This window comes from Myxocyprinus asiaticus, chromosome 40, assembly GCF_019703515.2.
Source record: "Myxocyprinus asiaticus isolate MX2 ecotype Aquarium Trade chromosome 40, UBuf_Myxa_2, whole genome shotgun sequence".
In the NCBI taxonomy this organism is placed as follows: domain Eukaryota; kingdom Metazoa; phylum Chordata; class Actinopteri; order Cypriniformes; family Catostomidae; genus Myxocyprinus; species Myxocyprinus asiaticus.
Genome location: NC_059383.1, coordinates 21367696 through 21394646, shown reverse-complemented (window position 1 = coordinate 21394646; position 26951 = coordinate 21367696). Strand labels below are relative to the sequence as shown.

Here is a 26951-nt window from a genome sequence, read left to right as displayed (position 1 = left end):
TAACACATGCTGTTGTAGAACATACCGACAGGTTCTCCCGTGCCTCCCGACATGTGCTACCCATGTTTTAACTTTACATAACACTGTTTTTACTGCTGGTGGCACATCCTGAGCAGGTAGCAGACTGTCAGAACACCGCCACCCTGAGCAATTCGGTGAACCATTCTTGAAATGAAGGAGTGCCAATTAGGAGGGTTAATATTGATGGAGCAACATAACTTGTGTGGAAAACAATAATAAAGGAAAGTTGTTTTGGTGATATAGTGTGTAGATATAGTGGCAATAGTAATAAGGCAAAATTTATCACAGCAAATGCATTTTAGAGTAACAAATTAAGTTAATGATTATTCAAAATGTAATCGCTTAAACAAATGGTGCACAGTTTCTTGTTAATTTCAATCAAATTTGCCATTTCATTACATCTCAAGTGTTTTATAAACAAAAGAATTACCATTGTGATTGGATCAGTCAATGTGAGCCCACTTTGAACATTCTTCATAACAAATTCTGAAAACAATGCAGGGGCTTTTTACCCAAAATACTATCATTTTACTTATTTGAAATTATTTGGATTTTTTTTTTTTTTTTTTTTATCTCCTTGAACAAAGCTGATAATTACAAATTAGTACTTTGTCTCAAAATAAATGTGATAAGTTCAGGGATTCTCATTAATACTACATAACTTTGCTACATTTTAAAAGTGATTAAATGTTAAATAAACTTTCCTCAGAACCAAGCTTTAGACTGCATGTGATGACCTGATGGAACAGGAAAATGTTACAATGCATAGTGACAAACAGGTTTTTAGGAAAGTGCTGTGGAAATTTTTGTTGCAATTCATTGTTTTGGGAGAAAATAAAATCAAAACTTTATCATAACTAGACGTAGAGAAGTGTTATATGTTTTTACTCCAGTTATTTATATGTCCATTGCCTGTAATTTCTTTACATCCATTAATGCACAGTTGTTCTGTAAGCTAACACAAAGAATTCCCCTCTTTTCCGGTAGTACAGCTGCAGAATATCTGCCTCCTGAATGGGACGTTTTGCAGTACTGGGAATGCAGTCTTAAATATATATTTAGAAGAACATTTTTGTCTGTATATTATGTAATTTATGTCCGTCAAAATATGTGAAACGTTATCACTGTATGTATGGTATGAGAGGAGTCTAATCTTATTTTTTCTTATTGAAAGAATGTGCCATGTTAGAAATATGTGTACTATATGATGGAATGTCTGTACCTTATCTTACACACATGATATAGACTGTGTGAATCCATATTGAAAACATGAAACACCTGGGAAATTTACTGTGACTTTCCCTTAGCTGTTCTGTGTCTCCAGCTGTTCCTGGCCCCTCATGTGAAGCTGTTCTGTGTGGGTGTGGAGAATGAGGGGGCCGCTGTAACCCCAGTGGCTGCACTCCAGTAATCAAAACATCTCTCTCCCATCCTTCTTGCCTAAAATTTGAGACATACCATCATCCTGCATGAGGAGGAAATTAAACAAACAGTTGTGGATGAATTTACCCTCTAACTCTGTTATTTGTTGCTCTAATTTGGAAATGATGTTAGGGCCATAAGCATAATAATCTCATACAGATAATAATTATAGTCAATAGTTTAGCAGTGAGCTACATAAAGAAAAAGGGCAGGAGACAATTGTTAAACAAGCCATGAGTCTCCAGTTGTTGAAAATCTAATGAACTCCAGTAATTACAGTCACGATTCATAATGTTTTTCCTCTTAGATTAGTATCTGCAAATGTATTTCTTATTTAGTTTTTAAACATCATCCATTCTATTTATTTGCGTTGGTTTGTCCCTTATTTCTCAGAAGTGAGAGCATGTTGCAAGACTGTGCCACTGAGTTTTCTCCATTAATAACAGTTTACAGTTAAAGATAAGCCAAAAACACTGTTTAAATCATCAGTCTAACCACATATTTGAAAAGTATATTTGTAGTGTGTGATAACAGTGCTACAGGCCAATTGAAATGAAAGAACCACAGAAATCATAGAGAAAAACTAATTCCTAAACTGCTATGCTCAAATCTGATATAGTCAGAGGTCACATTTTACAATAGTTTATTTAGGGAAGCACTCAGTAATACTAATTACTAAGTAATTACTGTGTTATAACAAAGAACTGGATGAACTACACTTAGCCTACTTGTGCAGTAGTATTGAGCTACTTGTAATTATTTAGGTATTACTACTATAGTAATCAAAAATAGCAAATGCAAAATGTTAGCTTTCCATATTTTATTATGGCCCCTATCAAATTAAATCAAAATCAAATCAAATCACTTTATTGTCACACAGCCATATACACAAGTGCAATGATGTGTGAAATTCTTGGGTGCAGTTCCGATCAACATGGCAGTCGTGACAGTGATGAGACATATACCAATTTACAATAACATCAAATTAACACAACACAAGTCTAATTTACACACAACAATATACAAATAATAACATACACTGTACAGTATACAATACGCACTATATAGATACACATTATTCAATAAAAATACAAAATAAAAATATATATATATATATATAAAAAAATGTAAAGGCTAAAATAGGCTTCTGTTGTTGTTTTGCGGATGTAAAAGGTACATGGGAGGCACTATGTCAGGGTTCCTCAATAGGCAGAATTCTGTTTGTCATGTTTAACCCGTTATTTCCATAATGGTTAAAATATTAATACTGCTAAAAACTGCCAACAAGAATAAAAACATTTGTACAAGTGTTCATTATTGTATGTATTTTTATTATTTTACCATCTTGACACTCTCCCATTCAAACTCGGAAGCATTTCTAAGCGCCGAGAAGACATGACATGTGCGCACAAAGTTATTAATAATAACATATATTGATTATTAGATGAATTCGTACATGTGATAAACGAATATTTGAATAATTTCCACTGTGTGCAGCCTTCTGAGTTAACAATAATATCACCTCAGTGAAGTAGTGAAGAAAGAAATCACTTAGCATTTTAATAGCAAAATAAAAAAAATAAAAACATACACAGAGCTGACAGTATGGTGGCTCGCACAGACCCAACACTTACAGTGCAGTATTAATATATTACACTATAAATAAGTATGATATAAGTATGATATTAATATATATGTACTATTTACTTTTAATATTTGTAGTATTTAAAGATTCAAGAATTGTAAAATAATTGCAAAATTTCGCAAACTTAGCTGGAAAAATAAAGGGCATCTTGTGGAGCACTTGCTACTGTTTCACACATGACAATAAAAGACTGAGCACAAGCTGGTCCTGAATAAATTATTTAATAAATTACAATAATGACAATTGTGCATGTGCAATTAATTTTTTCATTGTGGGATTTAAATGTATCCAAGTGGCTCGAGTGTTTTGACTATGTTCACCAAACTTCGTTCAGATCCATTTAATGATTCAGTGACCATTTCTGGTGATGCCAGAAGGTGGTGACAAATGAGTGTCTTGTATGAAATGAGTTAGTCACTGAATCAAAGATTAAAAGAAAATTGTAATCCTCTAAAATGTGTATGTCTACAGACCTACAAAGAGACTTTAGTAGAGGTTTTAAGCATTATAAAAACAAAGCAAATCTATCATTTCCCTACAGTTTGTGAACTTTTATCAAAAGACAACAATAAAAGTTTTATTATAATTATAATGAATTTCAATAACGACTGTACATTTTCATGTATAAAAAAGTGTGTCTACATGTCTATTCACTTCAGTAAAATGCCTAACTGTTCTAAGAACACAGCAAATCTATCATTTTTCCTACAGTTTGTCGACTGCACACCAACATAGAGGTAAAAAAAACAGGAGCTGATATTAAAAATAGCTTTACATATTTAACACAGATCTAGTAATCTGCTTGAATTGGCAAAAACAACCGATCAAACGTTTACCTCAAAAACATAATGTAAAAAGCATAACTTAATGAAGACTCGTGCGCTGAAATAAACTCCATGTGTGCTTAAAAGAAGGGTTGTCCTTTGTTTTGTTTTTTCTGCAGTGCATTTCACGTAATGCTGCCAATCAAGAACGATATGCCGATAAATTACTCTTATTTGTGTGTTCCTCATCTCTATATTATTAATTTAATTCAACATCAATGCCGATAAAAAACATGGATAAATGAGCATTGTTGAAAGCAACTCTGTAGAAATGAAAGGAGCCATGTTGATTAGACTGTCTGACTGACGGCCTATAACGTAAGGGTTGTTTCGGCTCATGAAACTCACCTGTGATTGGCTGGATGGTCGCTCAATCAGCCCAAAGTAACGCAAAGAATACTGTATACAAATCCACCATTTGGACTCGGTATGGGTTTAGCTTGGAAAAGTGCGGGGGACAAGCTGCTTCGCCCTTGATGAGACAGCTGACTCGCATGGAGGACATGGATACCCAGATTGTTCATTAAAGTTTTCTTCTTCTTCTTCTTCTTCTTCTTCTTCTTCTTCCCAGCAGGCGAAGTTGTGCAGTTTTGTGTATCTGTATACAAACAAAATATTCATAATTGTTTGAATAAATAAAACAGGCTACTAATACTGAGAAAAAGAACTAATAAAAAATCGGAATATTTATGTATGACTCTTTTAATAAACAACAACAACAACATTAATAATAATAATAATAATAATAATAATAATAATAATAAGCAGCACAAAAACATTTGTCATTACATCGAGGGCCGTGGCCCTTGACTTTGTATGGTTGACAGCATTTGGCCCTTGGTGAAAACTAATTGGGGAACCCTGTACTATGTGGTGTAAAAAAAAAAAAAAAAAAAAAAAAAAAAAGGTCAGTTAATTGATCCAGGATGAAGAGCGCGTGAAACTTCAGTCTATTGTCAAACTCATTTAAGTCTCCACAGAACCGCCTCGCGCACAGCAGAGCGGAGTTTTTACAGGAACCATACACTACGCCACAATGACGACGATTTTCTTGCCATTTACCCCGCTGTTTCCTCGAACTTATCTCTTTTGTGAGATCTCTTTCTCTGAGGAACATTAAACAGTGATGGACATGGACTCTGTAGCTCCTCCTCAATGTATGCTGCAGTCACTCGACAGGAATGCGGTGGCATCTGAGGGCAACTCTGATTATGTACAATCTGTTAGTAGCGAATCGAGCTCATTCATCATGGCTGATCACAAAAACCGTCTCGAAGTTCCGTCCAGGCTGTGGGTGACGACGGTTGTGGTCATCGTGATTGTCCTGCAAGTTGCCTCGACAACAGGACTCTTCATCTACTTAAATCTGTCAATGGCACAGGTAAAACCAAGTGTTTTATAAACCAGAAATAATGTTGTTGAGAAAATGTATTAGTGAATCATGCAAACTTACGCAATTTATACATAAGTGTATATTTGGTGCACTTTCCATATCTCTTTAAAATTTATGTTTTCTATCAAACCTGTTACCTTTTCCTTATTGAAGGTTCCCATAAAAATCTGCAAAACTGCATCCTTGACATGTTATAATTATCTATAATGGAGATCATTTGCAAATTGCATTAAAGCACGTTCTTACCCTGCAGGCTGTCATGCTGTCATCTTTGTATCAGGTTTACATGTTTTCATTGTGTCAGCACTACTTATTTCCTTGGCTAGTATTGGGTTGGTGATTACTGCATTAAGCTTGTTGCCACAACAATAAGGTCATAGATTGACATCAGTTCTCATGTGAAGAATCAGGTCAATATTTGCATTGAGGTTCTAAATTCCTGGCTTTTGTGATGGGGTTTTATCACTAAAATGAGGGTTTATTATTACAGCCTGTATTGTAATTATCTCATACTTTCAATTCTAACAGCCCTAAGAGCTTTTGCAATGGGGTTCTTTGTATTCTGACACTTTTATGTACTGCATGGGAAAGTTGTCAAACTCTGACCGAAAATGTCATGTGAGGCAAGTTGCTTAATGCACTAAGTGTGCAAAAATGGTTTTTGTATTCTTTAAATTGTTTCAGCAAATATATATATATATATATATACATGCATATATATATATATATATATATATATATATATATATATATATATATATATATATATATATGTTTCCCATGATTTTGTGTATATCTACAAACTGTTTCTTCATTGTAGCCAAATTTTCACCATTTGCTTCAGAAACGGGATGACTCATATGGAACTTGCCAAGAAAATGTCCAGGTCCTATTTACTGCAAAATCAAAAGAAACAAACAAAACATTTTATGTTGCATATAGAAAATAAAGCCTATTTTGAGAGCTATTTTATTTATTTGTTTACATTTGTGACATTGTTTTCATTTTAGCCCCAAATTCGCATTACCATAATGCATAAAAAGATGGTCGTTATGATTTTCTCATTACCGCAATGTGAAAAAAAGATACATTATTTAAATAGTAAATTATTTATACATCATTGTACTCCCTTGGTACTACCTTTCATTTTTGCTGATTTTTATTTTTTAAAACAAAACAGCATATTTTTTACTGTAATACAGTAAAGAAATGACTGTGATGAGAATCATGACTGAAAATAAAAGGAATGGAAAAAGTAAAATGTCCAGATGCTTTTCAATAAGAATTAGGGAGTCAAATGTGCGTAAGTTTCCTAATAGTAATGTCACTATGGGAAAAATAATTAATGATCTTAATGAAATATTATATTGATTTATTATATGATTTGGGGTTAAATATAACCAGGGCATTTACTTTACAGATTTCATCGGCCAACTATCAAAGCAAAATTTCTTTCTTATTTTTTCAATGTTTTATGATTGCATAATTTTTGAACAACTTCAACACCATCTCTGTAGCACCAACCAGAACAGTTATAATTAAATGATATTGTGGTCAAAGACCTTATAAAATAGGGCTTTTTACAAATACAAGTCTGGCAACTCCTCTCAAAGATAAACAATGCTTTGCTCCATTTGTTCTCTGAATTGGGGAATAAATGGAAGCTTTAAACTGTCAGATCTAATTAACATATTCATTACTATCTCAGCCTTTATCAGAGCTCATGGTCAGTTGTTTTGAAATAAGGAGGAGAGTTTTGCAGTTTGGACCTCATGTTATGATGACAAATTACAAGGGGTCCTGAAAACAGCAAAAGTGTGCCAAACCATTGACCAGCATTTAGAAAGAAGGTTTTTAGTGAGCCACAGATATCTGGACCCATATAGTCTAGATATATAGTGTACTGTGCAGTACAAGTAATAAAAACAAAAACAGAAATGTTAAAAATCTATTAATACTTTCCCCTTTCATATAAACTGATCTCTATCAAAATACTTTTCTGTTCTGGGAACTTGTTTGTTCAGCCCCCTAAAGGCCCCTAAGTATAGTACAAACATTCAGAGCACAAAAACATATTTGCCACCACAGGCCTACTCAGATTTACACTAAGACCTCATTGTCTGGAATGTTAAATTGTTTCTTGAAATTACTTTGTCATTTTTTCATAAATTTTGCCAGCTCCTAGCACCTGCACAAGAAGGTTAAACATTATACTCCATGTACGTACAATGTCTTGGCTAGAACTTCTCAGCTTCACATTATACAACAATAAAGCTAAAATGTGGTCTATGTTCTTAGCTGAACATCAGCACAGTGTTATTGTCAGGGGTGGTAGAGGAAATGGCAGGACTCAAACGCAGAGTAGCGTAATGGGCTTTTATTACTTATAAAATATAACAAAAAACATGGTCCAGGGCGACACAACGATGACGGGCTGGGCCAGGAACCGACAGGAATCCACACAAAACAGGGAACACAACTGACAGAGACCTAACAGGGGGCATAAACACAAGCAACATCCCACAACGAACTGGTCAAAGACAGAGCACTAAGGGAGAATAAATAAGGGAGAAAACGAGGAGTGTAACAAGGGAGGCAGGTGGAATTAATATCAAGATAAAAGGGCAAACAAGGGGGCAGGGTATCACTCAAGACAGAGGAGTGCGTGGCAATGAGAACCCAAAACAAAACCACACATTCACACAAACGACAGGCACAAACAATAGACATGAGTGCATGCTACCAGAGTGCCACAAGAGCAACATGCACTCATGCTAGACAACAACAACACAAGAGAACACATGACAAAACCAAAAGGCAAGCCATGTATTCTCCACACAAGACACAGACCAGAAAAAACATGAAATCACATCACACGAGACAGAACACAAGTGCCTGAACTCAGCCACCAAGTAAATAAAACCAAACCAACCGAAGTGGCTGAATCCAGACAGAAGACAGAGACTAACAAGACAAGAGTGTTAGGAAGAGTGTTTTTCCACAAAAGTCAGGAAGACAAAACTATGGGCAGAACCCTGACAGTTATTATATGAATTCTTTGTGAATTAAATACAGATGGCTGGATGAAGCCAGCCCTGCATCAAAAGTTATGGATTATCTAAACGCATCTGCCAAAGATTATTTATCAGGCCCCACATAATCTGAAATAAAGGATGATAAGACTTGATTCTGTAGATGATTTATTTGTAATTTAGCTGTGCATGATATATGACATGACTTGGTTAGTGGACTGGTGAATAGTAACATGAAAATGTCCCCCTATGTTGTTGTTCTGTTATGGACAGGCTCGGTCACAGGATGTGGTGGAGGATCTAAGATGTCTTGGTCTTCTGAATGCTCTTGAGAAAGAGCAGGAGGTACCAGACAACCTGGTGAGGCTCTTTGGGGAGCCATGTATTAAATTAGCTGAAGGACTCAAATCCTACATTTCTAAGGTAAAGAGATGCTGCATTGCTTGGATAATAAAATGCAAATGGTGCTCTTAATTTCAGTTGTATCTCATAGTAAGTTATTCAATAGAGCATTAATGCTCAGTTAAAAAAAATCCATCATACAAATGTACATTATATATTTTAAATAGTAATATATTTCTCCTATACCATGAATTGCAATGCCTGACAACTGCAGTTCTACTCTTTATGCACTTATGGCCTATTCATATTTTGGAGTCAAACCACACCATTGCATCATAGCATATCTGCACACTACAACAGCTGTGATTTTTTTGGTTCATGAAGTTACAAGTAAAAACTGGACAAAAAGCCTAATCTGTTTACAACTAATAAACTGTGCTTTCACAGCTTTTAACTCAATATATATTTTGTCTGAATGAAACAATTGGATCAGTTCCAAAACTTAGTGAGCTGCCTCGCTGTCTCCTGCTTACATAGGCAGCTGTTTTCTATGGCAGCATCCTTACTGAAATGGAGCCTCATAAGAGAGCGATTTGGAAAGCTCTACCAGGGCTGGTCAACCCATTAGGCGGCCACCTAGGGCGGCATTGCTTCGGGGCGCCGATTTACAGAGCAAATTTTAGCATGTGTCCAAACTTTGGCGGTGTTGGGCCTGAGGGGTAGGACCAGCAATGCGCTCTACACAGGCAGCAGCTCAGCGCATCATTCAAATAGCGCTCCTAACGTGCAGTGCACAGGACACTCGACTCGCAACTGATTTCAGGTGACGCAAGAGAAACAATGTGATCCTCTAATGAGCCTAAATACGCACGACACACACACATTTTGGGTAAAATAGTCGGTTTGGTATCATATTAAACTGTTATTTATCTGTACTTTTCAGTAGTGAATAATATTTTAATCAAAATTTCTCAGGAGTCACTTGACGCCATGCGAGGTTCAGATGTGTGAACGGCAAGCTCTGTGCACTTTGCTAGTTTTAATACTTTTTGTGTCATTAACCGGTGAGATTCAATACATTATGTTCCATAACTGTTCTATGAAGACAATATGTCAAAGAATTAAAACTCTTCGGGCTCTGGAGAAATTAAAAGACACTTACGTGCTCAAGCTGAAGCCCCTGAGCAGCAGGCCGAAGGCCTGAGACTCAATTTGGACAGTGAGGTGAAAGATTCAGTGTCAACTGTTGAACATGTCGACAATGCTGATGAAGGTCGTTGCTGACTTGGAGGATCTTGCTATAATGCGTCGATCGATCACTGCCATGGAGACGAAATTCACTGAGTTGGTTAAAAGAATGGTGGATGTTGAGAAACGGATTGATTATCTGGAGTCATCAGAGAGGGAATTAGCTGTTAACCCGCTAGCGACCAAGGTGGATTTGGAGCACGTCTGGGAAAAGTTGGAAGACCTTGAGAATCGTAACCGGTGAAACAATGTCCGAATTGTTGGAATTCCTAAGGACGAAGAAGGCCGAGATATGGTGAAATTCCTAGACGAGCTTTTCCCGAGTCATAACAGGCCATAAGCTGGAAATCAAGCGAGCTCACAGAGTTCCGGCTCGAAGATCCGGTGGAGGGAGACAGGCCCCGATCAATTCTGGCCACATTTCTGAGATCATCCGATAAAGATCTTGTGTTACGTGAGGTGAGGAGTAAAGGAAGGCTTTCTTGGAAGAACCACAGCATTTTCTTGTTCCCAGACTTTGTGAATTCAACAAGAGAGAAACGTGATCGATTCAAGGAATGCAAGAAACTCTTACATCAGTGGAAGGTCACTTTTGCACTGATGTTCCCGAACAATTTGAGAATAGGTACTAAGGATGGCCGCAAAATATTTACATGCCCACAGCAAGCGATGTCCTTTATAAAGTCAGTGGAATGAGTAAGTCATTGTGTGATACTTTCGATGCAGCCGAGTGGGCCTGACTCACTGAACATTTACTTGACTGTCCGAGGAAACTGAGCGCCTTTTTTGTTTCTTTTTGTGTTGGTTACGCCTAGCGGCTGGAGTTTGTTTTGTGGAATAACACTCCTTCGGGACAGTTTGTGGATGAATCTGCAAGTCTTGTTCTTATGCCTCCTGTTGGATGGATTTTGTTTTGTGGAATATTTCTTGCAAATCATTAGAGTGATTAGTGCATTTGTTACACTCATGTAACAGCCGAATGGGCTGGCTCACTGAACATTCGTTTGACTGCCTGAGGAAAATATATGTCTTTTTTTTGTGGTGGTTCCTCTAGCGGCTGGAGCTTGTTTTGTGGAGGAGCACACCTTCGGGACAGTTGTGTGGATGAATCTACTCGTTCTTTGTGGTTTTTCTGCCTATTGGCTGGAGTTTGTTTTATAGATTATTTTCTGTTGTGTAATTCTGTCTCACAAAATTTTTATAGATGCACCGGACTTGAGCAATCCGATGGCAAAGTTGTTGCGGGGATCTCGTAGGCATACATGGACTGTTTGAGTTTAGAGGGATGGTTGACGCCATTGTGTGAGGGGTTAATATGTACATTTTACTTTTTTCTGTTTTTTTTTTTTTTCTGGGGGATGTTCGGGGGTTGATTGTTGCACTACTGTTGAAATGTGGTCTTTATAATTTTATTTTTGACACACAATATAATTTTTTTCATATGTCAAAATGTCAAATGTTAATATGGGTGGATTGTCTCTCTCCATGTGGAATGTGAATGGGTTGGTCACCCCATAAAAAGAAGGAAGGTTATTTCTTTTCTTAAATGTTAGAAATATGATACAGTGTTTCTTTAAGAAACGCACCTTTCCCCACAGGAAGCTGAAAAATGTGGGAAGATATGGGGTGGACATGTTTTCTTTAGTGCTGGCTCAAGTAAGAGCAGGGGAGTCATCACATTGATAAGTAAACATCTACAATTCAAATGTCTCAAACAGATTAAAGATAAATTAGGAAGAGTCATTATTGTTTTAGCAGAAATTCAGGGGCAAAGGTTGATTTTGGCTAATATTTACACACCTAATGCTGATGATCAGGGCATTTTTATAGATCTTGAAGGGATGTTGCAAGCCCCTGGCACCCCTTATGATATAATATTGGGAGGAGACTTTAATCTTTTGATGGAGTCCTTCCTTGATCATAGTGAAGCAAATGTGTGTAAGCCCCCTAGAGCAACATTAACGCTTCACAGGATGTGTAAAATCTTGATCTTACAGCTATTTGGAGACTTTTAAACCCATCTGGTAGGGACTATAAATTTTTTTCATCAGTCCATAAGATTTATTCTAGAATTGATTTTTTAAAATTATATCTAAGTCCCTCATTTCATCTGTTGTGGATTGCTCAATTGGAAACATCTTAGTCTCAGATCACACCCTGGTGAGTTTAGAGGTGTTGCCACATTCGGAGAAAAATAAATCATATAGTTGGTGCTTTATTGTATCCCTTTTGCAAAATCCTGAATTCCAACAAATGTTAAAGTCTGAAATCAATGTTTATATGGAGATCAACTGGTCTTCAGTATCCTCTTTGGGCATGGCTTGGGAGGCACTTAAGGCAGTTCTTAGGGGCCGGATCATACAGTATGCCCCATTCACCAAAAAATCCAAAGCACGAGAACTCGTGGAGTTGGAAGGGAATATTAAAAGTGCTGACAGCAGAGCTGAAGCACCGAAAATCATCTGATGGCCTCAGAGAATTGACCCGATTGAAATACAGATATAATACTATTTTGTCGCAGAAGGTGGAGTTTTGGCTATTCAGGGCAAGACAGTCATCCTTCATTTGGAATGGTAAACATCCCAGATTACATTTCATTAAGTTGCAAAAGCCGGTTGACAATGGTGGGCTAGGCCTACCCAAGATTTTGTTTTATTATTATGCATTCGGTCTCAGACATTTGGCTCATTGGTGGCTTCCACCTGAGAGAGCCCCTCCCTGGTTTTGTATTGAACAGGAATTTCTTGCCCCTATTTCGCCATTGCAAAGCCTTTCTATCAAACTAATCGAAGAAGTTAAGTTACACCCCGTTATCTCAAATTTGCACTCGGTATGGACAAAAGTGTCCAGAGTGTTTAATTCGGACATTTATTTAAATGCTGCCTTGAGCATATGGCTGAACCCAGTATTACATAGTTTAGGGTTCAGCCATATGCTCGAGGCTACGTTTAAATAAATATCAGAATTAAACACTCTGGACACTTTTTTTGTGATTAACATTTTTATAAATTTTCAAAACAAAGAAAAACATAACATATATACAATGATTCAACATTAACTCCCACTACTTCCCCTCCCCAATCAAGAACCCCACCCGACCCCAAACGAACATCCCAGTGGTCTTACATAAGTACACACATTTACCAAGAATAATAATATATATATTTATATATATATATATATATATATATATATATATATATATATATATATATATATATATATATATATACACACACATACACATACACCTATAATAAACATACAACTCTATACCTCTCTCTCCACAGACCCACTGAGAGCCCCCAAAAACGTAAAATATCTACCCCATTTCCCAATAAAAGAATCCCATATCCCCAGCCTTCTACATGTTACCTCTTCGAAGGCTGCCACCCTTCCCATCTCCTCGCACCACTCCCGAATTGAGGGTGCTCCTACCGACTTCCAAACCCTTAAAACAATCTGCCTGCCTATCATCGCACTGGTGAGGACCCAATTGTTTATGTATTTATCACCTACGTCAATGACCGCCCCATCACCCAAAACACAGAGTCTGGGGCAAAACGAAATCCTAATGCCCAACACGTCACACAGAACACTCTGTACCTTCAACCAAAATTCCTGAATCTCAGCACACCACCAAAAAACATGGGTTTGTCTTTAAGACCAAGCCTATACAATTTAGAGGGGGTCCAACAGAACTGATGTAAAATCTTGAATTGTATAAGGTGCACCCTTGCATCTCTCGATGCAGTTTTTATGTTTTTTAAAATCCTAGCCCATTCTCTCTCCTCCAATTCCAGGTTTAAATCTTTCTCCCATAATCTCTTGAGAGTGGTTGAGACTCCGTCCCCCAGACTCTGAATTAATAAGGAGTAATACACTGATGCCTCATGGCCCTTTCCAAAAGCAGAAATCACCTCTCCTAGAGTATCTGCTGCTTTAGGGGGGTGTATGCTATTCCCAAAAATAGTACAGAGTAAATGGCGTAACTGAAGATACCTAAAAAACTGAGATCTGGGGATCCCAAAATATTGAACCAGATTTTCAAAGGATCTCATCACACCGCTCTAGTAAAGATCACCGAGTGAATTAACCCCCCTCACAATCCACTCTGACCAACAAAAAGGGGAATTATTAATGCATAGTTTGGGGTTTAGCCATAGGCTTGAGGCAACATTTAGATAAATATCTGAATTAAACTCTCTGGACACTTTTGTCCATACTGAGTGTAAATGTGAAATAATGGGGTGTGATTTAACTTCTCTATTTAGTTTGATGGAAAGGCTGTGCAATGGCAAAATAGGGGCAAGTTCTTGTTCAATGCAGAACCAGGGAGGGGCTCTTTCAGGTGGAAGCGACCAATGAGCCAAATGTCTGAGACCAAATGCATAATAATAAAACAAAATCTTGGGTAGGCCTAGCCCACCTTTGTCAATCGGCCTATGTAATTTATTGAAATGTAGTCTGGGGCGCTTACCACTCCAAATGAAAGACTTCGATATGCTATCAAATTGCTTGAAAATAAGAGAGGGGCGCACGAAAGCGCCAACCAGCGTCAATCCCTCTAAACTCAAAGAGTCCATGTACGCCTACGAGAACCCCCGCGACAACTTTGCCGTCAGATTATTCAAGTCCAGTGCTTCTGCACAAATTTTGCGAGGCACAATTACATAACAGAAAATACTTTGTAAAACAGACCCCAGCCAACAGGCAGAATAACAGAAAAAACATGTAGATTCATTCACAAAACTGTCTCGAAGGTATGTTCCTCCACAAAATAAACTCCAGCTGATATAAAGCCATTCAGTTTCCTCGGACAGACAAACAAATGATCAGTAAGCCAGCTGTTATGAGTGCTGCAGATGAGCTAATCATTCTACTTGGAGGCATAAGCACAAAGAACAAACATATTTAACCACAACTGTCCTGAAGTAGTGTAAATCCACAAAACAAGCTCCAGCCGTTAGGCAGAGCCAGCGCGAAAAACGAAACCGGCAGCGCAAAAACAAAACACAAAAAAAAAACACCATAACTTACTCAGCCCATCAACTTTATAAAAGACGTCCTTTATGTGAGCATATAGATATGTTGTGGTCATCCAAAGTGTCCATTCTCGATCTGGCCGGGAAATTTTTTTTCAGTCAATGCAAATGTTTCTTGGAGTCATGCCATAAAACAAACTCCAGCCGCTAGGCGGAGTCAACGCAAAAAGAAACAAAAATGGCACCCAGCTTCCTCAGGTAATAGAGTCCCTCCACCGCGAGTCAGTCCACTAATATAAGAAACATCAAATGGCTTACTCCAATGTATTTATAAAGGAAAGTGCCTGTTTTGGACAAGTAAATACTTTGCAACCATTCTTCGTTTCTATTCTCAGTTTGGCTGTGAACATCAATGAAAAGGTGATCTTCTGTTGGTGTAAGAGTTTCTTACATTCCTTGAACCGATCGCGTTTCTCTCTTGTGGAATTCGCAAAGTCCAGGAACAAGAAAATATTATGGTTCTTCCAAGAAAGCTTCCCTTTACTCCTCGCCTGGGGCAACATGAGATCTTTATCGGATGATTTAATCTGGCCAGAATCGGTCGGGGCCTATCTCCCTCAGCACATCTGCGAGCAGGGACTCTGTGAGCTCGCTCAATTTCCAGCTTGTGGCCTGTTATGTCAAGGAGACTCTGGAAAAACTCGTCCAGAAATTTCACCATATCTCTGCCCTCTTCCTTCGGCTCATATTTTCGAAATATTAATTTTAATTTTCAGAAATTAATTCCAAATCCGTTTTGGACACGGGCGGATTAGCGGATAATTCCCTTTCCGATGATTCAAGATAATCGATTCGTCTTTCAACTTCTGTCACTCTTGTAAACAACTTTGATTCCATCACCATAATCGATCGACGTATTACAGCGAGATCCTCAAAGTCAGCAAGAACCTTCGTCAACATCACCGACATGTTGGACAACTGACGCTGAATATCTTCTCCCGACGTGCCATCCAAATCGAGTCCCCGGCTCGCAGTTCCATCAGAAGCCTCAGCTTGAACACGTAAGTGTCTTTTAATGTCTCCAGAGTCTGAGAATTTTGACTTCTTTGCCATATTTACCTCAAAGAGCAAGTATGTAACTGGGTGTATCGAATCTCACCAGATCACAACATGAAAATAGTTAAAAAACTAGCAAAGTTCGCAGAGCTCGTGTCTCACACGTCTGTCTCTCGCATGGCGTCATGTGAATCCCACTCTAGACACTTTTGTCTATATCGAGTGCAAATTCAAAATAACGGGATGCGACTTAACCTCTCCGGCTAGTTTAATTGAAAGGCTTTGCAGTGGCGAGATAGGGGCAAGAACTTCCTTTTCAATAAAAAACCAGGGAGGGGCTCTCTCAGGTGGAAGCGACCAATGAGCCAAATGTCTAAGACCGAATGCATAATAATAAAACAAAATCTTGGGTAGGCCTAACCCACCTTTGTCAATCGGCCTATGTAACTTATTGAAATTTAACCTGGGACGTTTGCCATTCCAAATGAAGGACTTCGCTATGCTATCAAATTGCTTTAAAAATGAGAGAGGGAGACATCTACAGGGAGAGACTGTAGCAGGTAGTTGAATTTTGGAATACAATTCATTTTAATAACATTAATCTTCCCAATCATCGATAAGTGTAATGAAGCCCACCTGTCCACATCGTTCGAAAACCTTTTTATTAAGGGATCAAAATTAACTCTGACTAAATCAGACAATTTTGCTGGGAATAAAATTCCCAAATACTTTATTCCCTGTTTGGGCCACTGGAAGGCACCCGGCTGGAAGGCCGTTACTGGACAGTACGCTGTCAAAGCCAAAGCTTCGGATTTAAATCAAATCAAATCACTTTTATTGTCACACAACCATATACACAAGTGCAATGGTGTGTGAAATTCTTGGGTGCAGTTCTGAGCAACATAGTAGTTGTGACAGTGATGAGACATATACCAATTTACAATAAACATCAGATTTACACAACACAATTTAAAATCTAATATACACATAATTACACATGACACAATATACAAATAATAACATACAATGTACAGTATACAATACACACAATATAGAATACACATTATACAATAAAAATAGTATATATAGTATATATAAAATATACAGTAGGTTGTATTGTACTGTATTTACATTCAGGCTGTCGGTTGATAGTAAGTTGCCAGTGTGTTGTTAAAAGGGAATATAATTTATGACAGTCTGGTGTGAGATATAAGAGTAATAAGAGTAATAAAGTGCCGTGCTGATGTATTTTGATCGTGAGAGATCAAGAGTTCAAAAGTCTGATTGCTTGGGGGAAGAAGCTGTCATGAAGTCGGCTGGTGTGGGTCCTGATGCTGCGATACCGCTTGCCTGATGGTAGCAGTGAGAACAGCCCATGGCTCGGGTGGCTGGAGTCTCTGATGATCCTCCAAGCTTTTTTCACACACCGCCTGATATATATGTCCTGGAGGGAGGGAAGCTCACCTCCGATGATGTGTCTGGCAGTTCGCACCACCCTTTGCAGGGCTTTGCGGTTGTTGGCGGTGCTATTGCCGTTCCAGGCGGAGATGCAGCCAGTCAGGATGCTCTCTACAGTGCTGGTGTAGAACCGTGTGAAGATGTGGCGGTACATTTCAAACTTCCTCATTTAGACTAATTGACTTTGTATCCTGAGAATTTGGAAAAGCAGTTAATAATTCTGTGGATGCAAGGCATAGATCTAGCAGGGTCGGAGACGAATAATAAAATAGGGACCCGACACTTAGGGTGTGTTCACACTTGTAGTTTGGTTCTCTTGGTCCTCTTGGTCCAGACCAAAAAAGAAATCGATACATTTAGTCCTGGTTCGCTTAGCGTTCACACTGGCTTTTTTAACACCGAACCTAACGATACAAAACCAAAGGCATTAGGAAAAATTCACAACCTGATTGGACAGATTTTATGATGTATATTTTTTGACGGAACTTAACGATCATCCAAAACAATGCTGGCTGCTGGGAGAAATGCACTCGTTATATTTATATATGTATATATGGTGGTATTTTTACCAGCTGAGAACAAACGAAGAGCTAATAAAATATGTAAAGGAGTTAAAACAGCAGCAGGAATTCCTCCGTTGCACACACAAACAAAGATATGCTGCAAGGACGGCTGACGCCGGTTCCGACGCCTGTACCGAACTGGGCAACATAGCTCCTATGATTAGAAGAACCAGGTATGCTTGAGGTCAGTATTAAAGGCAAATTACTTCCTGTTTTTGGTCCGTTTAGACGTCTTTGGTCCATGCTGCGTTCATATATCAATCGAACCAAGGTTCGGGTGACAGCGTTCACACTTGTTCAAATGAACTGCACTAACAGAGCAATCGCACCAGAGTTCGTTTTAATCGAACAAAACCTGCCAAGTGTGAACACACCCGTACACTCTTAACCTAAACTGCTTGAGGTTCCCGCTTAGCATCTTCATCGATTTGATTGACTATTTCAAATTACATTGACGAGCATTGTTAGACAACAGAGCACGCAACAAAATTTAACTTTAACCATTGTGTTATTCCTGCAACAACAGTCCTTTTGACATATATGATGATGTTTGCATTTACACTCGTTTACATTTACGGGAGAAAACATTAGAAAAATAACTTACCTCTTCAGCATGAAACAAATCTAATGGTGCACTTTCCTGTGTACGCCGCCTGGTGTCAAGTTTCAACATATACAAAATGTATAAAATATTAAAATGAATAAATGTCTATTTTTCCAGCATGTTGTATTAGTATTTATTTATTTATTGTCCCTTATTCATTTTAGATACAGTTATTGAATATTGTTATTTACATAAGCTAAATATATCATTAATTAAATCTTGTTTTATTACGTATCGTATTTCAATGGGGATATCATTTATTACGAGCAAACAAGGTTTGAACAAGATCAAACTGAAATTCACGGCTGTTTAACACATCTGCGTACAAATTTGAAGGCTGCTTATTGGATAAATACAGGTAAACTTCATATTATGCGACTACGCATTACTTTACGGAGAGCTTACGACCTACTAGTTAAGTCTTGCCTTAAGAACAGGTGGTGCAGCCAAATTAAAAAACAAACTAACCAGTAGTTACTAAGCCCTTAGTGTGAACTTTACGTCTCAACTTAAGTGAGACCTTACGCACAACTGGTGAAACCCTACCCTGGTTATTTCAGAAATTAAGGCATTTTCTCACAATACAATAGCATTTTGGCTGTGTAGGCCTACTCGTAGAATGATGCACACACCAACACAGAACTATAAATGCAAACCACCGCGTAGGCCACCGCGTTGAGGTTCGACACAAAAGTATCAACTGGTCTTAACTGTGAAATGAGGAAACCCTTGATTTGGGTTTCCAGTTGTGTGGTCTCATGGCTTTGCTTTGGACCTGAAACTAGAGGTCTTCACGGGTCCACCCTAACCCGAGGACCCGAGACCCGACCCGGGACCCGTATGGGTTTGGATCCATGTTTTATATGGTCAGCCGGGCCCGGGTCGGGTCCCATTCTATTGCTGCGGGTCCTGGGTCTGTTTAACATTATTTGTAATACCCGAGTCGATCCGAGAAAACCCGGCCGTGATCAGACAGCGCTGCTGATGATGATGGTGCTGTGTGTGTTGTAACTAAGTTGCAACATTGTAAAATTAGGATGAGAAAGTGCGGGTGGGAAATAAGTGAAAAACAGAGTGGAGCCACAACGTTAGAGGCAGAGTGACGTCAGAGGCAGAGCGGACTTAAGGCATACGATAGCAAATTAGCAATGCTAACATTAGCAGCCGTGGCAATGAATGAGCAATTGTTATTATAGTTCAAAAGGGCAAGCAGTCGAAGTTATCTTATGCAAGATACAAAAAAAACTGCAAAGCTGATTCTAAACAAGTCGCGTTTGTCATCCGTCACCGTGACAGCAAGTGGACTTTTGAAGCTGAAATAATGAGTGGATTAGCTATGCTGTTTCAAACAGCAAGAGAAAAATCACAGAAAACCTGGATGTATTTTACCAACTTTCTTGGCAAGGAGTATGGATTATATGCGTCATGGCCAGGCACAGGGGAGAAGGCTACTAACATTACATTAAGTAAGACACAAAGTTTTGTTTTCACAACTTGTAAATTAACTTGTTAATAGCAATCAGCTGTGAAATCGGTGTCGATCGGGTCTGTGTCTCCCAGCCAGGTCCGGGTCCTAGCTTTCAAATAATAGACAGGTCCTGTTCAGGTCCGGGTCTGGCATTTCTCGGTTCAGCATGGGTACGGGTCCAAGCTTTCAAATAATAGACGTGTCTGGTTCAGGTAGTACATTTCTGGGTCTCTTTGTGTTCGGGCACAAATTTTTGAGCTTAGCTTCAAGTTACTCCAATTCCAATGGAAAATACTGTAGTTCTTGAACTTCCTCTCAGCCACTATGATAGTGGCAAGAACAGTAGGAAATGGCACAACCTTAACAGGGTACTGTATTTATGATTGACATACTGTATATTAAATGTTTAATTTGGCCTTTTGCACTCAACTTTGTCAGTTTTCCTCCAATAAATTAAATACTGTATAATGAAAACTGTCCTCTGTCATTTGTGCCTTTGATGTTTTTCTTTCCACTCTAGTGTTCAAGAAAAGAGCTTTAATTGTCTTTCTGAAATGAACTTTATTGTGGAAAATGTTTTGATAAATGTTGCTATGCTTCGGATGTATAACATCAAGTATTGCTTATACCAAAACAGGGGTGTGCAGTTTAGTAGCACTGTTTGTTTGGCAGGGATTTCAGCAGAAACAATGTATTTTATTATCTGTGGCTGCATGCTGGAATGACCAGCCCTGTATAATGACACAGGAGCAAAGACACAACATTACTTAGTTTAGCCAGCTCTACACCCCAGTTATCTGACTGTATTATGTTTCACAATCATTTCCTACATAAGTTTCTGTAGAATAGTAGGAATCACTTGTATAAAAGATGTAGAATGAAATGCACACAGATTTGTCCTTTTGAAGATAAGCATTTCTGTTCTCTTTTAGGTCACAGAAAACCTAATCTCTAAACACACCTTTCAAGGTAACAAGAAACCACTGGAATTTAATGTCTTTTTCCTCATAATTTGCTGCTTCTTTGCTTTATCTCTTCTTTCATCTGTTACCTCAACTCTTTTAAAAACCAATTAATGCACACAAATTATTGAAACTATCTTTAAATGTTTTGGCCTTGTTCTCGAGTTCCATCTTTCACCCTTTGTTCTTTACTGTTTCACAGAAAGAGTAGCTATCCCTCCTCGCACAAAGTTACTTACCACTGGAAGCCCACGGCCATCTGCTCATCTTACCCTCAGAGACAGTGGACTTCAGGGTGAGTTTGCCAGCATGTCTGGGTGTGTATGTTATACATGCCTTTTACTTGTGTCAGCACAAACTCAACGTTTTTAACCATACTCTTGTGAGTCATGGAATTCACTGTTGAAAACCTAAAAAGAAACTGCTTCATTAGGAATTTAGTAAAATAAAATGTCTTGAATGTTTAGACTGTTTACTGAACTGATAACTCTCATGAAAACAGTGGAAAAAATTATTTATCAATGCTTTGTGGTCTCAAACAAGTCGCAGTAGAGTTCCGCACATTCCCAAAAAAGGTCCCAGAGAAAGATGTGTTATGGTTATGATTTTTTGTCATGCAAAATAAGTTAAAGGTTTGGATAGTTAAAGTAAAAAGTGTTATAATTATTATATAGGTAGTAGCTCATAGTGAAAAAATTGCATTTAGAGTAAATACAGGTAAAGTGGGATATTTCTGATAATTTGTCATTGGTGATGTTTTTAAAATATGATCCAAATGGATCTCATTCAATTTCGGTTTGCGCTTATTGAAATTCGAATCACTGCCCTCAGTGGCCGAGCTGGAAGAGTTGTTGACTTTTCTGGGTGAAATGTCCACAGAATGGTGCCAAAAGTGAGTTGTATTTTTAGTTGTAAATGATGTAATACAGGAATGCAAATTTTATAAACTTTTCCACCCTTACCCAAACCCTAAAGGCCCCGATATACTTCCGTAGAAGTTCTTCTTTGTTCTTCGTTTAGGGGTAAAATAAGTTCAAAACAGCCGAACAAAGGTATACCGCTGTGGGACAGCACTTAGAGGTACATTTAAATATGAGGATGCTCAAGACGACATGTTAAACCTTAACTAATGTGACAATAAAATGTGTTATTAATGACTTTGTGCCTCATTTTAAGAATAGAATTCGCATGATGTCAGTAAAAGAGGCTGTTTTAACCACTCTATTTAAAGTAATACATATGCAGTATAAAATGTTTTATTTGTCATGTATACATTCTGAATTCATGGAACTATTAAGCTAACAACAAGCTTTACATGGCCATAATATGCGCCGATTACACTCTGTTATTGTAATTTATGATGATACTATTGCAAAATGGGTGTGGAAAAGAGTGTAAATGGGGAAAAACAGACAAAAGAATGATGATAAGAGAGTCATATCTTACTTTGGGCAGATGTGTGAATGGCTTTCGCTGTAGATGGCACAAGAGTGAATGGGCACTTGAGAGTATTTGAGTAGATTTGATTATTTTTGTAGACTAATTAAACCAAACAAAAAAAATCGCATGACATGGTCTTGTAAAAACATTTCGGAACAATCCTACAGATGTAGGTTAATTTGCACCAGCTCGCTAATAACTTTACACGCCGGTGTGTTCATGTTGACTGATTTTGACTGACTGAAGAACGTAAACAGAATTAGATGTCAGCCTCAAGGTAGGTGGAGCTCTAGGTCACACCCACTGTTGACGTGGACCAATGACAGAAAGAAAGTGTTTGGCAGCCAGTCAGAAGTTTTGGTAAAAGTTGACCCTGGCAAGCTGTTACGAACCACCGAAACGAACTCAAAGACACCTTTTTGGCCAGATTTTTTTCTAAATTACATCACATCCGTTCGTTCTTTGATTTCGTATAAGTATATCGAGGCCTTAACCCTAAACCATGCAAGTAGTATGAATAGATTGTGGACATACTTCATCTGGATACGTTGGTACTGACCCCGGACTTGAATATACGTTACAACAACAACTGCAAAAATAATCTACTCTGGTTTTGTAAAACATACACCAATAAAGCACAAAGAACAACTTTCTAGGTTTACATGTCACTTACAGTTGAGAAGAGCAGTCTGACTCATGGTTCACCACCGTTCTTTTAAATCCAGCATATTGAACGTGACGTCTTCTCAGCCCCTGAGGGATTATGGGATCGTAAGTTGACCAGTTGATCAGCAATTTAGAATCTCACCAGAAATAGTAGGTCATCCAGGTATTTATTGCTTACTGTTTTATGAATACTGAGGATGCTGGCATACTACTCCATTGGCATACTCAGGGGCACAACTTCACATTCCCGAGCGGGTATGCGAAACTAAATTTTGTGCCCCGTGGATCTGTCAAGCGAGGGGAGGGGAGTGTCATCCGTTATAAGTGTTGGGGGGGGGGGTTGGAGTATCATCCATTGTAATTGTGAGCGGGTCGAGGAGGCTGATTGCACCACTTTTAGTGAGCTGCTGGCGCCCCTTCATGGCGCCCCTATGCATTGCATACTTTGCATATATGGTTTTTGCGCTTCTTGGCATACTATATATTAGGTAAGTATGAATATTCGGACGCAGCGCATGTCTCGGATTGAACGCAACTACTTCCTGATTTAAATGGGACCAGATCCCATGTCTCGAAAATTGCTTGCACAACTATCAGTAGTGCCACAGAGAAAGGTAAACACATTTGAATTAATGCAAAAATGTCTGATGGGGGCGGTGCTTGCCAGTAATTCGGCAGAATGGGGTCAATTTCAGGGTACATGAACATTCAAAAGAACCACTTAACCACTTTACCAGTTGTCCCACTTTACCTGACATACACACAGAAGAACATTTTTATATGATGCAGAAGAGCAGGACATGCTGTACTGGGATGCTCAGTCCTGTTCCAGAAGATCTATCTTCCAGCTGAGTTAAGTTTCAACTCAAAGCAAACATACCTGAACCATTGAATTAATGTGTTCTTGTTTAACCTGAAAATAGGTCTGGAGCTAAACTCTACATTAAATATAATCTCCTAGAGCAGGATTAAGCAAAAGGGTACACTGAGATAATCAAGGCATCTGTTGGGTCTTTAAACTTCTTCCTCAATATACCAGGTCCCACATCCCTAGCCCCCCAGACTGACCTTCATCAGTCCTGTCGTCATCCTGTTCGTTCCTGGGGCAACCAGAGCTTCGGCTCCCACCTGCACAACATGACCGTGTCCAACGGGCGTCTGCGTATTCCTCGCGCAGGCCGCTACTACCTGTACGCCCAAGTCTACTTCCGATATCTCACTCTTTCCAGTGACGATTACCACTCAGGCATTGTCAGCCACCAGATGGTGCAGTGTGTCTACAAGAAAACTGCCTATGCTCGCCCTATTCAGCTCCTGAAGGGTGTGGGTACCAAATGTTGGTCTCCAGACAGTGAGAACGCTCTTCATTCCATCTACCAGGGTGGCCTGTTTGAACTTCGTGCGGGCGATGAGATCTTCATCTCTGTGTCTTCTCCCACAGCTGTGAATGCAGATGACTCCTCCAGCTACTTTGGGGCCTTCCTGTTTGACTTCTGAAGGATGCAGTTGTGGTTTGTGGTCTTATTGCAAGGCAAAGGAAATGGTTACTCTCGGAGAGGCCCGAATGGGAACTATGAAAAAAGGGAGCTACAAATACTCTGTATAAAGGAATTACATTCTGCCATCTGGAAAATTCAAATGGCTCTGTGATAGCCAGTCAAGTTCAAAATGCAACAGTCAAGACTAATGTGTGTCAGTGAAAATGTACTTATACATCTTGTCAGTGTGGTTTTGAGGAGAAGAGGATGAATTGACCTTCATAGGCTGGGTGTTTTATGTGAAAATGGACATGAATTGTGCTGAAGTGAAACCTCCTCACATGACCAAGTGATATAATATAAAATCTTATCTGGATGGATCGATCTTAAGCATATCTGAGAGGAAGCTGTAAATGAGAATTGCCTAACAACACTTTTCACAGTAAAAGGAATATTCCAGGTTCAATAATATTGATTACCACAAAAATGTTTTTACATTTGGGTTACGGTGAGGCTCTTACAATGGAAGTGAATGGGACATTTAAACATTAAAATACTCACTTTTTCAAAAGTATAGTAACAAAATGTAAACAAAATGCATGTTAACATGATTTTAGTGTGATAAATCACTTACTAACCTTTTTCTGTGCAAAGTTATAGCCAGTTTTATAACTTCGTTACCATGACGATGTAATGTCAATGAACCCTAAAATTACCATTTAAACAACTTTACAGCTCAAATAAAGCATGATTTGTAACATAATTAATGCAAGTGCTTTTATAAAATTCTAAGCTTCACATTTCTGCTTTTAAACCCTCTAAAAATTGGCTCCATTCACTTCCATTGTAAGTGCCTCATTGATTTTTTCTTTTTTTTTTCTTTTTTTTTTTTTAAAGGAGGGACGAAGGGTCAAAATTAATTTTTGAGGTAATCAACATTATGCGACAAATGCTGTTGAATCAACTCTTATTGGACTGCATCTGCACTTTTAAAAAATGCACAAAAATGTTTTTGAGCGAGTTGCTACTCCAAATTCAAAACATAAACCATACAATGGTATAGCCTGCCACTTTTCTGTTTTACATATCACCGTTAATATTGTTCATTCATTTTTATAATGACCATCTGATCTGAGTCAATGGCCTGGTCATGGTCCTTAAGTGTTCAGTTAATTAAATATTTTTTTTTTATTATTTGCCATATCGCACCATAAATCAAACCTAAAACCAAGCACTGATGTCTAAAGTAAATTCTGAAAAAAATAATAATAATAATAATTATAATAATTCTTGCAAGTTATCTTGAGGAACCACAGCAACAAATCCCAGTATTGTCAGGGTACATGGGCCAGATTAAGAGCAAGTCTTGTCATGACTCATATTTTACTCATTTTTCAAAACATGCCATAGATAATGTATAGAAAAAAATTAAACACTTTTTCAATTGTCCCTTTTCCTGCTTATTTTTATTCTCCTAAAGCCCTTACTATCCTGAAAAGAAGCACAGCCAGTTATACTGTGTTCTCAGTTCTGGTCCAATGGACATTTCTTTTGTAATTTTGCAAACATAAAACCCACAAATGAGAAAGGTGTTTGAATTCTTGTGTGTAGATCAGCAACTAAACTTACAATGTGTACACAAATCCCACAATCCACACTAAAAATAAACACTGAAGAACAAGTTACAAATAAGTTATTGTAATTCATGTGACATTCATATTTAACAATAAAGGATAAATGCTAATGTTAAAAAAACAAGCAATTTACACAATTTAACCCCCCCCCCCCAATTAAATAATTAGGACACACAATGATCTAATATGGTTTTCTTTTTTAAAGTGGCCCTTTATCAAAATGACTCCCATTTTGATAAAGATGTAAATACTGTAAAACTGAGCTAAATTCAGAACAACACAAAATCGGCTGAAATGGAGGGGATTGCTGAGAAACAAGCAAGCTAGTTAGTTCAAAGGATATAAACTCTGGATGATGGCTACTGTCAGATTCAAGGAGTGCCTTTAAAAATGTATACTTTTGATCATTGTTTATAATGATCTTTGACTTCATTGTGTCCCATTGCGAAAGGTTTCTAAACATATAGTGGTGTGGTATGGTGGCAGAGAAAAGCAAATTATAAAAAGAAGTTGACCCAGGAATAAGCAAGCTGTAAACATTAAAATGGAAATATCTGGGTAGGTATGCATATAATGAAATTACACAATTCAAGTGACTACATTTTGCATGCTCAGATGACATTTTGACATGCATGTGATAGTAATAAAAATGGTACAAGCATAATTATGTGTACAGGCAGCATTTGTTGATGGAGTAAACTTCTGTTCCT

The 26951-nt window shown here is 38.1% G+C and overlaps 1 protein-coding gene across 1 annotated transcript; it reads left to right on the top strand.

Moving 5' to 3' along the window:
* Positions 1–2283: 2283 nt before the first annotated feature.
* LOC127430736 (tumor necrosis factor ligand superfamily member 10-like) lies at positions 2284–26905 on the top strand. The gene is made up of 5 exons (XM_051680745.1): positions 2284–5293; positions 8611–8760; positions 20994–21030; positions 21226–21318; positions 24169–26905. Exons 1-5 carry the CDS (start codon positions 5039–5041, stop codon positions 24624–24626), a joined length of 993 nt encoding a protein of 330 aa, XP_051536705.1. The 5' UTR covers positions 2284–5038; the 3' UTR covers positions 24627–26905.
* The last annotated feature ends 46 nt before the right edge of the window (positions 26906–26951 follow it).

What these genes read in the sequence shown, in the direction of transcription:
- LOC127430736 (XM_051680745.1), top strand. Translation starts at nt 5,039, where the DNA reads ATGGACATGGACTCTGTAGCTCCTCCTCAATGTATGCTGCAGTCACTC. An exon ending in TAAATCTGTCAATGGCACAG is followed by an intron (nt 5,294 to 8,610) that starts GTAAAACCAAGT and finishes TGTTATGGACAG; the next exon opens with GCTCGGTCACAGGATGTGGT. An exon ending in TCAAATCCTACATTTCTAAG is followed by an intron (nt 8,761 to 20,993) that starts GTAAAGAGATGC and finishes GTTCTCTTTTAG; the next exon opens with GTCACAGAAAACCTAATCTC.